The sequence below is a fragment of the Haplochromis burtoni genome, unplaced genomic scaffold, assembly GCF_018398535.1.
Source record: "Haplochromis burtoni strain Fernald_Lab_line unplaced genomic scaffold, NCSU_Asbu1 Contig_175, whole genome shotgun sequence".
Lineage (NCBI taxonomy): Eukaryota > Metazoa > Chordata > Actinopteri > Cichliformes > Cichlidae > Haplochromis > Haplochromis burtoni.
Window position 1 is genome coordinate 51,937 of NW_024582536.1, and position 14,159 is coordinate 66,095.

General features: G+C 43.0%; 1 protein-coding gene across 1 annotated transcript in view; it reads right to left on the reverse strand.

Moving 5' to 3' along the window:
* retreg1 (reticulophagy regulator 1) overlaps positions 1-14,159 on the reverse strand; it is a gene marked incomplete in the record, with an annotated part of 29,860 nt that overhangs the window by 3,066 nt on the left and 12,635 nt on the right. The window contains 5 exon segments of the mRNA XM_042225571.1: positions 198-320; positions 769-839; positions 1,409-1,531; positions 1,906-1,990; positions 6,025-6,142. Of these exon segments, the coding sequence (XP_042081505.1) occupies positions 198-320; positions 769-839; positions 1,409-1,531; positions 1,906-1,990; positions 6,025-6,142 (520 nt within the window).

Sequence of the window (14,159 nt, forward strand, 5' to 3'; positions counted from 1 at the left end):
TCGTCGTCGTCGCCATTGGTGGTCATGCCATTATCAAGTGAAGGGAATTCAAGTAGGCCACCAATGAACGGTTCTTCTCTGTCGAAGTCTGATCAAAGTGGCCCCGACACAAAAAGGAAGAAACACCAGTTACCTAAATATGCGAGACACAAAGTAGCTCTCGGCGTCAGTCAGAAGAGCGTCAAATGAAACTTACCCTCTGAGTTCTCAGTCTGTGGTGTGTGTCCCTCTGACAGGTTGAAAGTACCATTGTCTGTCCATGTGACATCTGACACCTCTGTGTCCGAGACAGACATCTCTTTACACACTGTGGAATCGAGCTGGGGAAGAGAGACACACGCAGACGTCAGATTTTATAGTGCAAACCCAGATCTGAGCTGGTAATTGGTTGACTCAGACAAAGTGGTGACATCCGGGACTAAAAGATGAAGCCGCATAACAACTAAGTGCATGAAACTACAGAATCCTGAAGTCACTTGAGGCTTACAAGGCATACAACACATTCTTTCTGCATTGCATTCATTATATTTGCACAGTGTTTTGAACGCTCTAATAGTGAGCGTGACAGGGAAGTGCACTCAGTGAATTCAACCAGCAGCTCAGTGTTTGGCATGAGGAGAAAAACGTTAAAGCATTTCTTGCCATTGAATTTGTCCCATGCTGACGATGGTGATGTGGATCATGTGTATTGAATTTTACTAGCTTTAACTGGATGCTATCAGTCAACAGAGGCATAATTACATTAAGATGAGAAGATGATTAGCCAACCTTTGGAAACATAGAGGAGAGGTCTGACTCAATGCCTTCTTTCTCATTCTGAGCCTGCAGGAGTCGCTTTTCTGAAAGAAAAAAAAAAGAAAAACAAGGATAAGACTGATTTAGTTCTCTGGCAAAATACTGGATAAAAAAGGTAAACTGATTTTTACATGATAACAAATCTTTTTAATGTTCACTCGCTATTTAAATAAGCATTTTTATAAAAAATCTACTCCACATTCAGTGTACATTTCTACAATAGTTCCTACATGCTATGCAGCATTTCACAATAATGTCAAATCTAGGTCAAGCCGTGACCTTAATGTCAATTTACCTGCACACTTAACTTTGGGTCAAATGAAAAAACAGTCTTAATGAACTGCAGAGCAGAAACGACAGACCCTTACATTATGCTTGTTATGTGTTGTTGAGATATATGCCAAAGGTGGCATTTAGCAGTTGCAACAAAACTTCAGTTAAAGTTTTTAAAGATTTGTTCTGGTTAGGTCTACATAATAGAAAAATAAAGGTCATATAGGTTTGCAGCAGTTTGGCAGGTAGTTGTCTTAAAAAAAAAACCACATGGTAAGTCACTTCCTGATCTCATGTCCTTGTTTGGATAATGAGTAAAAACAAATTGCATGATATTTACCGTGGTTCTCTTTGATTTTCTGAAAAAACTCGCCGATGCCAAAGTCCAGCTTCTGCAGAACTGGCTCCAGCCACGAGCTGATGTCATGAGATGAAATCAGAGGCCACAGAAAGACACCCAACACTTCACAGAGAAAAATAACAATGTCAGCTTATTTTGCAGAATAAAATGTGTACAGCAAGCTCAAATTCAGCATGCGATATTCATCATATGTGCTGTTTAACTTCTGCTGTCCTCGGGATTCCCATATACTTGTTTGCTATTCAACTAGGGACCATTTTTGGCTCGAGGACAACACAAGGGTTACATCAATGTGTAGACTCATAATCATTATTTCTTTGCTAATTATTGCACTAATTAACGGTATCCCGATGGCACACCGCTATTGCACTCAATTTGGTGAAATAACTCTCGGAAACCAGACAAAAAAATGTGATTCAAATGTGTTTTTCAGTTGGTAACTTGACCTTTTGTTGAGCAAATCTTTGAGGACTCACCTAGAATATACGAGATAACGATCCCTGGAATGTAGCGTCCTAAGACAGCAAAGAAAGTGCACACGCTGCAAACCAGCAGGCAAAACTAAAACAGAGAGGCAAAAACAAAGAACTTTTTGCTGTCAGTTACAAACTAAACTCCCCCTCAACAATAAACTGTTTTAGTATTTGTGTTTTTACAGATATGCAAAATCCCTCCAAGCTTCAGCTTCAGACACAAATTACAGACAGTGAAGTTATAAAGCAAACAGGTATTTTCCAACAATGCTGAATGGTAAAATTGTTTTATACAGATTTCTATAATTTATTAACTAATTGTTATATTAAATATATATATATATACATATATATATATATACATATATATATATACATGTGTGTCTAGTATATATATATAATTAAATAAATATATATATATATACTGTATATATATATATATATATATATATATATATACATATATATATATATATATATATATATATATATATATATATATATATATATATACATATATATATATACATATATATATATATATATACTATATATATAGTATATATATATATATATATATATATATATATATATATATATATAGCAGCTGGATAGCGTAGTGGTTAGACTACACGCCTTTGGAGCAGAGGATCGCAAGTTCGATTCCTGCCTGGGGCGTCTGTATCCAGTAAGGGTCCTAAGGCTAGACCCCCTATGCTAAGCGAGCCTACCGCAGACATGAGCGAGACAGATAAATATGAAGGCATGCCGGCTCGGACGTCGCCCGGATCAACAAGGTCCGCGTCAGGTGTTGAGGAACCAGGGCACCCTGACGAAAAGTGGGCTACTGGAACAAGAAGGCATCGGTGGGCAAGAGATGAAAACAGGGCGTTGTTGGAATGCTACTACGCAAGTAACCCCGGCGGAAGGGGCTACATGAATAGGATGACGGACCTATGGATTCTTCGATACCCAACATCCACAATGACGGCGAAACAACTAGTAGCTCAGTGTTCCAACATTCGAAAGAAGGGACTGCTCTCACAGCTAGAGATTGACGAGGTACAACACAAATGCTATGGCAAGGAGGAGTCAGGACGCCAGGTCAGGGGGGAGATATCATCACCCCCACCCGAGATTGGGTACATAGCCCCAAGTGCGATAGGAGAAGGATCGTTGAGTGCGAGAGGAACTGACCTGAAAAATAGGATCATGGCCAAGCTTGAAACCTGGATCCCCCGTAGCCGGTTACCAAGATTACGTGAAGTACCCTCAGAAGGTCTGCTAGATGATGTTAATGCAGCACTACGGGCAATACCTACAACCACGATTACCGACACTAACAAGCTGATCTACAATACGGCAGCAGTGATCAGTGAGATGCTTGGCTACAAGTTGAACAGCCACAAGGGGCAGTACCCTCCATGGAGAAGGAGGCTAGAGGGCAAGATCAAAGTAGCACGGAGGGAGGTTAGCCAACTAACGGAGTTGCAGAAAGGTGCGACAAAGAAGGTGCATAAGAAATACAGCAAGCTGTCCATACCTGAGGCCTTGGAAACTGCCAAGCAAAGACTCACAGCCTTAGCCAGCCGCTTGAGGAGGTACACCAGAGAGATAGAAGGCAGGAGAATAAACCAGCTGTTCTCCACAGAACCAGCAAAGGTGTACTCTCAGTGGCAAGGGAACAATAATAAGAGAACAGCACCACCAAGGCTGGAGACGGAGCAATACTGGAAGAGCATATGGGAGAAGGACGCAACCCATAACGGCAATGCTCAGTGGCTAGTGGATCTGAGGGCAGACCACAGCGACCTCCCTGAACAGGGTCCAGTAACCATCACAGTGGCAGATATCCAAGAAAGGGTCTCCAGTATGAAGAGTTGGACAGCACCAGGGCCCGACATGGTTCACGCCTACTGGCTAAAGAAGCTGACTGCACTCCACGAGCGTCTGGCAGCACAAATGAACCAGCTGCTAGTTAACGAGAGACACCCGGAATGGCTAACCGAAGGTCGGACGGTCCTGATCCCCAAGGACCCCAAGAAGGGACCGGTCCCCTCCAACTACCGACCAATAACCTGCCTCAGTACTACATGGAAGCTCCTGTCAGGCATCATATCGGCTAAGATGAACAGGCACATGGGTCAATACATGAGTGGGACACAGAAAGGAATTGGCAAGAATACCAGAGGCGCAAAACACCAGCTACTGGTAGACAGAACAGTCAGCCGAGACTGCAAGACCAGACTGACCAACCTGTGCACTGCCTGGATTGATTACAAGAAGGCCTATGACTCAATGCCCCACAGCTGGATACTGGAATGCCTAGAATTGTACAAGATCAATGGGACCCTAAGAGCCTTCATCAGGAACTCAATGGGGATGTGGCGTACAACACTAGAGGCCAACTCCAAGCCCATAGCACAAGTCACCATCAAGTGCGGGATCTACCAAGGAGATGCTCTGTCCCCACTGCTGTTCTGCATAGGCCTGAACCCCCTCAGTGAGATCATTAACAAGACTGGCTACGGATACCGACTACGGAACGGAGCAGTTGTCAGCCACCTCCTGTACATGGATGACATCAAGCTGTATGCCAAGAGTGAACGAGACATCGATTCACTGATCCACACTACCAGGCTATACAGCAATGACATTGGAATGTCGTTCGGACTGGAGAAGTGTAGTCGGATGGTAACAAAGAGAGGGAAGGTAGTCAGAACTGAGGGGATTGAACTACCAGAAGGCAACATTGCAGACATAGAGGACAGTTACAAGTACCTGGGGATCCCGCAGGCAAATGGGAACCATGAAGAGGCCGCTAGAAAGGCTGCAACCACCAAGTACCTGCAGAGGGTCAGGCAAGTCCTGAGGAGTCAGCTGAATGGTAAGAACAAGATCCGGGCCATCAACACGTACGCCCTGCCCGTGATCAGGTACCCTGCTGGGGTAATAGGCTGGCCAAAGGAGGAGATAGAAGCCACTGACATAAAGACAAGAAAGCTCCTTACCATGCATGGAGGGTTTCACCCCAAGTCCAGCACCCTGAGGCTGTACGCTAAGCGGAAGGAAGGGGGCCGGGGACTGGTGAGTGTCAGCACCACAGTCCAGGATGAGACAAGGAACATCCAAGAATACATTGGGAAGATGGCCCCAACTGACCTAGTGCTCAGTGAATACCTCAGGCAGCAGAAACCCAAGAAAGAGGAGGGAGACGAGGAACCATCATGGAAGGACAGGCCCCTGCACGGTATGTACCACCGGCAGATAGAGGAGGTGGCTGATATCCAGAAATCCTACCAGTGGCTGGACAAAGCTGGACTGAAAGACAGCACAGAGGCACTAATCATGGCAGCACAAGAACAAGCTCTGAGTACAAGATCCATAGAGGCTGGGGTCTATCACACCAGGCAAGACCCCAGGTGCAGGCTGTGTAAAGATGCCCCAGAGACAATCCAGCACATAACAGCAGGGTGCAAGATGCTAGCAGGCAAGGCATACATGGAACGCCACAACCAAGTGGCCGGCATAGTGTACAGGAACATCTGTGCCGAGTATAACCTGGAAGTCCCGAGGTCAAAATGGGAGATGCCCCCAAGGGTGGTGGAGAATGACCGAGCTAAGATCCTGTGGGACTTCCAGATACAGACGGACAAAATGGTGGTGGCTAACCAACCGGACATAGTGGTGGTAGACAAACAGAAGAAGACGGCCGTAGTGATCGATGTAGCGGTTCCAATGACAGCAATATCAGGAAGAAGGAACACGAGAAGCTGGAGAAATACCAAGGGCTCAGAGAAGAGCTCGAGAGGATGTGGAGGGTGAAGGTAACGGTGGTCCCCGTGGTAATCGGAGCACTAGGTGCGGTGACTCCCAAGCTAGGCGAGTGGCTCCAGCAGATCCCGGGAATAACATCGGAGATCTCTGTCCAGAAGAGCGCAGTCCTGGGAACAGCTAAGATACTGCGCAGGACCCTCAAGCTCCCAGGCCTCTGGTAGAGGACCCGAGCTTGAAGGATAAACCGCCCGCAGGGGCGTGCTGGGTGTTTTTTTTTTTTTTTTTTTATATATATATATAAAATACAAATGTGTTCATGAAAAAGCATGATGTGTTCTGCCTCACCTTTCCTGGGTTTTGCTTTTTGAAAGCTGATGTCTCTTGCAGGAAGAGTCTGAGGGAGTCAGTAAGCTGAGGTCCGACCCCAGTCCGGCTGTCCTGGCCTGAATCAATGATCTCCCAGCTATAAAGAGACAAAGACAGAGGAATGTTAATTCAATTGAAGATAACACTCCTGACTGTGCTTGAAACAATGGGCCTCTAAAATGTAAATTTGGAGCTCTAATGATGCTGCTACTCTAATAGGCTCCATAATTTAGACATGAAAGGCTAAAATTGTCGTGGTCGTGGGTCTGTTGCCCAGAGTTCTGTGTTTTTTAAGTTTTCTAGTTCTGTTGCATTTCTTGCTTTAGTCTGTTTTCATAGTCCCCTCCAATAAATTGACTGGACTAGATCATGCTGACACACTTTACGGTGACTCCGCATTAAAAATAGGACCAGCGTTTGACAAACTAAGAAGGGGATTACATTGCTGTCAGAGGCTTGAAATTCTGCTTCGTTGAGGGTCATTAATAAATTTTAGTCCAAGTAAAAAGCCACTCCAATGCAAATGCCATTGTTTAAATTAGGAAGCCTACAATAACATTGGCACGATGACTGTGCAGACAGGTGTGGGATGGGAATAGGAACGTGAAACTGGTTTCCATGCTGTGGCACTGCTGGGAATTCTGGGCCACCTGATGATTTATAAAACTTTCCGCTCCAGGATGGGAGTTCCTGAACATCACCTCCTATTTAAGCTCCACTATCAGCCTCTCGTGTTCTCTTCAGATGTAAAACAGCTATGAAAGGCACAGGTGTGGCTCGTGTGTAGGTCATGTGTGATAAATAGATATGAGTATGAGGCAGCTAAAGTCATCTTTCCTCTCTTAGCTACTTTCAGTTCCCCAGGCTGTAACGCAATGCGGCTGTAATATTAGTAAAGCTAAAATGTGATAAATGAGCATCTACTAGTGTATAATGTAACACCAGAAACATCGATCACCAGGACAGTGATTCTGGAAAGGTCACCTCTGAATGGCTCAAAGAACAAAGAAAAAGATTTTGTAATGGCCTAGTCAAGATCTGGACTTAAATCAGATTGATGTGCTTTCTCACGACCTCAAACAGGAAGCAAAATACTACTTCTAGAGCTGTTTAGCCTACTATCTTCTCGTGAATATGATGGAAATAAATAGCAAAAATTTGCAGAAAGAAAAGCATAAATCTGGACCCAGTTATTACAAAAATCTCAAACTCAGTGTGAGCAGTCTCTTACACCAAAATATACCTATGAAATGTGATCACTCTGCAGAAGAAAGCATCAGTCTACCCTGCACCTTTGTCTCGTCGTTGTCAAAGTTTATTCTGGTCTCCTTTTTGGTTTACTTCTTGTTAGGTCTTCATATTTCTTTCTATGTTTATGCTTCCTTCCTTTGGTATTTGCCCTGTCCTCTTTAGTGTTTGATTAAATTCACCTGTAGCTTGTTACCTTTGTTTTCCTGCTGTCTATTTAGCCTACTGACTCATTTCCCAGATTGTTGTTATTGCCTTTCCCTCATCCAACCTAAAATAAACAAGAGCATTTCAAGTTCAAACATGAATGCATAGTGTACTAAGAGAAATTTCTACTGTTGTTCAGACCAAATTAATCTGTCATTGTCAGTGTAAAAGCTGGAAATGTCTCAACCATGTTCCTCATATTAAATATCCCACTTTATCCAGCTGAGGATGGAAACTACATGTCCTGTGGTTGCAGCTGTCCTGGTGGAAACAGCTGGTGGGAAATGGTGATGGGGCTCAAGTTACTACAGCAGCTAGACAGGTTTCCACCAGTTAACCAACAAATATCAAAATACTGACAGTTTTGTAGACTGTGTTACATTTTACACAAAACCTAACTCGTTTCTGAGTCTGATTTAACTCCAGTGAATGATTGATGCAGTAAACAGTGTGGAAGGGGAAGCTTAACAAATACAAGTAGGATCACTACTGTAGCCCAGTGGCTCTGCAGCGTTTAGCAGCTTAAGGCCACGTTTACCTCCAATGACTTACGCTGAAAGTCTGTCACTAATAATATGAGCTTGTTCTTTCTTTCTGAGTGCAACTTGATACAAATTTACCAGCACATGCTGATAAAGGGACTGGACATTTGTAAAAGAAAAAAATTACTTCCAGCATGGTGTGACTTAATGTGGTATTTCTGACGTATCCCAGATTTATCCCTATTCTTGGCAGGTCTTCAGGAAAAGCTTATTCAGCCTAAGTATTGCATATTAGCATTTGCTGGCAGCTGCTAATACTGGAAACGATCTTCACCAAGGTTGGTTTTCTTCTTTCCTTGCACAGCTTTTAACTCCATATTCACAGTTTCACTGTCTCACAAACAGAGCATTAAACTAACTAAACTTGACTACTAAGGTGATTTAACTGATACCATCATATGCATGCAACTGGTAAATCTCATATGGTGAAAAGTCGTTTACAGTTGCTGCACTTCTGCAAGCCACTTTGCAGCCCATCTTCTGCCCAGAACCTCATTTTTTTGCTTACTAACACAATCAGTGCCATGTCTGCAGTCATCTCCATTATTCTTTCATCCTTGACCAGCATTAAAGATGGACTCCACCAAGTCGTTGTTATATTTACTTTTATTACATTGTCCGACCCAACACAGATCATTTGCATTGACTCAAAATGATAATCCAAATTGTCTGTATAAATTTGTAATCTGCTACGATCCAAAAACACCCTGTATTTGTGTTGAAAAAGAGAAACTGTTTTAGTTCAGCCATAGAAATTAAGCAGTCAGAACTTATCAGTTAAACTTCCACTTTATCTGCAGCTCAGTCCAATTCTCCCTCCCCACAATCATGCTTCAGTTTGGCACCTAGGCCACGAGAAGCGAGAGTATCTCTTTTACACCCACCTGACCCACACACCCAGCCTTGTCTCACATAACCCTGATGACGAAAACTCAACCCGCTGATACCCTCTCGACTTCCAGCGCCCTGTAGGAGTTTGCTTTCCAGGCAAGATGGTGTGCTGAACATGTGACAGTAAAATTGCAAAGCAATTATAGCAACATGGATGGGCTGACAAGGTAAGAATTTATCCATTCCACGAAAGCCAGACATCTCCCTAAAAAGACATGCAGCTCTTCTGTAAAGTTTCACCACATTTGTTTGTTTGAGCTTGTTGCTTGGTAATTTCTTTGGCAAATCCAGCTTTACAGCTGACACAGAGGCCTCGTGGATGTGATGCGATACAGTGCCATATGGATGATTGCTTGTTCTGAAATTAGTAAATCCCATTTAGTTTTCCATCCAGCTTGACTTTTACAGTAATATTTGCATCAGCTGGGAAATGAATGCACATTCAGCAGATGTTTTGACCTACTTTGATCTTGACTTTTCTGGTGGGGGTCACCAGACAGACAAACTTTCTGCTCAGGGGACTTTCTTGATTCTGTTGTTGCATTAAGGCTGAAGAAGGGAAGCTAGGTGTGATTTTGCCTGACTAAATTCCTTCTAAATACATGCTAAAATCTTGAAATCTGTTCATTAACACTTGTTAACACTACCCATTATATTAACCTCACCATCTTCATTGCAATCATGACACAAGAAGTGAAGGAACAAACCAAAACGCTTTCAAAGAAATGTTAAAATCTACCCATTTCTCTGAGCAGAGTAACACACTTTTCAAGTTAAAAAGTAAGCTGGTGGCAAGTAGCCATCTTTCATCCTCATTTGTATACTGACAGGCGACCTTAACAAAATTGTTCGATTTTTATCAAGATGACCAATCAGACTTGTCTATGCAGACATTGCACTAGAGTTCACCAACAACCCATACTCCTTGAGGCAGCCTTGGAGCCCAAGCAGACTTGGAAAATGTGTGATTGGATCGGCAACTGCCCCCATTCACGTCCACAACCGAGTGGACCAACCAACCAACAGCAATGATGTCAGTAAACACACCACAAAATCTCAATGGGAATGGAAAAAAACACATTTCAAGACATTGACCCAGCCTTCAACTCCCCCAAAAATTATCCGATCAAAAGTATGAATATTGGGTTTATGTTTACACTTCTTGGTAGCCTCTATCTGCAAGATTTTCCAGTGAATCTCACCAGTTTCTGACTTTAGATTTAACCAAAAAGTGTTTGCACAACTTAAAGGAAAGTAGTAGTCAACCTTCAACATGTGCATTCTCAAAACTCCTGCCCCATGCACTCTGGATACTTGTTGAGAAAAGACTATATCATGTTTCATTGCCCCAGACTCTTACACACCACCACTGAGCACTGTTATCCACTGGTGGGTCACTATTAGTCACATGTATGAAGGATTCAGGCAATAGTCCAATAGAAACTAAAAGGCTCTGAAACAACAGAACACGGAAAAAGCGGCACGTCTGAGCCTCTAACAAGCCCAGTGACTGCAGTTTAAAAATAGAAAGACAAACAATGCAAAGAATGGCGGCAAAAACATCTCAGCTCTTCACTTGTGTCTGCCCCCCCCCACACACACACACACACACTGTTTATGTGGGTGTTTACCACAGAAAACCTGACTCTGACGCAACTAATACCTGATTATGTTCTGCGTAGAGACACACAGATAAAAAGACTGATATTAACAGAGCGAGAAATCAGAATTCCAGCTGATGGAGTTTACATTTAATGCCTTCGTGAAAGAGCAGTCTGCAAGTGTCTGCGTATGAAGCCAAAACAAGCAAGTTATATAAGAAACCAGTGGAACAGACAGACATGGCCCAATGACACAACTTTTCAAAGTTCATCTGTTCTGTGGTGCTTCTTTATTCAGACTGACATCAAAGGTTGAATGTATTATAAATTTAATAATTCTAGTATGATCTAACTTTACGTTGAGATTCTTTAGTAAGTTCAGGTCACCCTCCCAAACCCCCAAAAATAAAAGTTTTCAGTTTTTCTTTAAAGTACTTGAGTTTGTTCAGTTAAAAGTGCTACATCATCCCCTTCATTTCTGCCAAAAAAATAAGTAAATCTCAGATCCATGCGTTTTCAAGCCTACAATAAAGGGACAAATACAACCAAAATTGTCCAAATATCTGCATGTTTCCAACTGTAAAAACAGCTAAATTCTTTCTACTGGATCTGGATTAGCAGACCAGACAAGTCATTGCTCCTTAAATCTATTCTGGCTTCCTCTCCAGGACACAAATTTGTACCTCAATCCTGCCCCATGGTCTTCAGGAGACATCTCAAGGTCTTCAGGCACCTTCAGAGGGCTAAATGGTGCAAATAAAACAGCCAGGTAAAAACTGGATCACGGATAATGGTAGAAAAAAAGAAACACCTAATTTAAATGTTTTCCAGTTGTTACAAAATGCAAACCTAGGCTTGAGGTAAGCTCAGCTTTTAAGTGTGACACACTGCACGAGAGCAGCTTCTGTTTATCCTCAATGAAGCCCCGCTTGGAGTATTTCAAGTGACCCCGTCTAAAAATAACCGAGTCACACTACATTCCATCCGGCAGCCATCAGGAGTACAGAGGGATGGGGTTGGGTTAGGTTGGGCTGGTTTGGGTGCAGTTGGGTGGGGTGGGGGGCAACAACAACAGCCTGTATCAACAACACCGATCCAACAACAACGGTCTCCTAAACACACCTGCTCATGTTTCAGTGACATGCATTGGACAAACAGATGAGAAGAAACACAACGTTGTCTGCGTGTTGATCGATGCTGTCAAAACTTTCAGCTCAAGGGAAAGTTTGACGCTTGTCATGCCCTTTTCCTTCCAGCATTGTGCGGGCCTCGACCCCAATTCGCTGTCACTTATGGACAAACAGTTTCCACCCTTTTGTATTTGTCTGGGTGTTTAACCCAAGAGGCAAAATCCAGGAGTCAAAAGAAGTTCATGTAAAGACCACTTCAGGACGGCTCCAAAGACGAGACGTTACTGTAGCAACGTGTTTATGGTGTAGTACAAAAAAATAATTTTGACCGATTTATTATAGCTTTGACTGATGAGGTGTAGCTGTCAGCCAGCTTCACCTGAACTGGACTTCTTAGCCGTGTTTGTGCTATTTGTACCTTTTGGAGTATTTTTATGGAATTATCATAAAAATAATATGCTTACTTTGTAGTATAGACAAAAACAGAGAGATGCCAACAGGGAAAGGTTATCCAGATACTTTTAAGACGAAAAGCAACAAAGTCTGGATGTAATCACTGTTATTCCTTATATATGACTTAATCACATCACTTGACTGTGATGAAACACTCATAGCTGGTTTATTGTGCTGTTTTTACTCCAGCGGACCCCAGGTCCAATCAGAGCGGGCACTCTGAAACACACCCACTCCACCCCAAGTGATCTGATTGGTTCAAGTGCTTCCAGTCAGTCTGAATCTGTTCCGGCGGTGTGGAAACAGCTGAGTCACTCACACACACACACATGCACAGTAAGTAATTAGGCACACATTGCACTCAGGTTTCACAACTCTTAAGAAACTTTGCAGTTGTTGTGGGAACACAGAGTAGCTCAGCGCTGAGTCTTTCCTCGAAGCCAACGCCACAAACACAAATTGTATGAGTCGCATGACGTTCGTCTACATCTGTAAGCACCATCATTTAAACACACAAATGGCCCTGACATGATGCTTGACCAACAGTTCTTTCACTTTCCCAATAACAGTTTTATTGCATTTGGCATTTGTTTACATCCTGTAACTCTTGACTCCACAAATCCACAAAGCTGGAATAACTTATAACACCTGTGTATGTGCTGGGCTTTTTTGATCACTGGATAGTTCTCATATTTATATAATGATAAACCTGAGAAACAATCACAGTTATCTCTCTGTTTTGGTTCTATGTTCTGCTGTGTGGCTCAGCCTGACTTGTGTTATTGAGCTTCCAGGTGCAGCAGGAAGCAGGTTTTACCAAATAAGCTATTACACCCACTAAGCACCAAACAGCAGACAGGCACACGTAAATGTCAGCTGTTAAAGTAAACAGCAACAACAGCTTCAACTCTTCTGGGAAGGCTTTCCACAAGGTTTAGGGGTGTTTATGGGAGTTTTTCTTCCAGAAGCACATTTGTGAGGTCAGATACTGATGTTCAACCTGCCCTTCTCACAGTCTCTGCTCTAATTCATCTAAAGGCATTCTATCAGGTTGAGGTCAGGACCCTGTGGAGGCCAGTTACGGTTTCCCACACCAAACTCGCTCATCCATGTCTTTTTTCACATGTTGGAACAGGAAGAGGCCATCGCCAAATTGTCCAAATTGTCCAAATTGTCTTGGTATGCTGAAGAGTTTCTTCCACTGGAAATAAGGGGGCGAGTCCAGCTCCTGAAGAACCACCCGACAACACTCTCCTGGTAACCTCCAACCCCAGATTCATCCTTTATATTGCCAGAAGGAGAAGCATGAATTGTGACTCCGGAAAGCACATCTGCACTGCTCTAGAGCCCAGTGGTGACATGCTTTATATCACTGCATCTGACACTTTGCATTGCGCTCAGTAATGTAAGGTTTGGATGCAGAAGCTCGGCCCTGGAAAAGCATCCCATGAAGATCTCTATGCACTGTTCTCGAGCTAATCTGAAGGCTGTTTGAAATCCGGAGGTCTGTAGCAACTGAATTTGCAGAAAGGTGACAAACTCTGTGCACTATGTACCTCAGCATTTGCTGACCCTGTTCAGTGATTTTACGTGGTGTACCACTTCATAGCTGAGTGGCTGTTGTTTGTAATTGCTTCCGCTTATATAATGCCAATAACTTTTAGCAGAGAGGAAATTTCGCAACTGGACTTGTTTTGCAGGTATCATGGTTCCACTCTGGAATCCACTGAGCTCCTGAGAGCAACCCATTCTTTCACAAATGTTTTTAGAAGCAGTCTGCTTGCCTGATTGATTTTTATATACCTGTGGCCATGGAAGTGATTGGAACATTTGAATTCAGTGATTTGGATTTGTGAGTGAATACTTTTGGCATGTATGTGTATGTTCCTCAGGAGTTAGTGGAGACCACACGAGAGTGGAAAAGGAAACTAACATTCACCATTTACACAACATGACTCAAAATAAATGCCAACTTTTACTTACATTACTTGCGACATTGTTTTTTCAGTTATCAACACCCCTCCCATGCCCCCCTGCACACA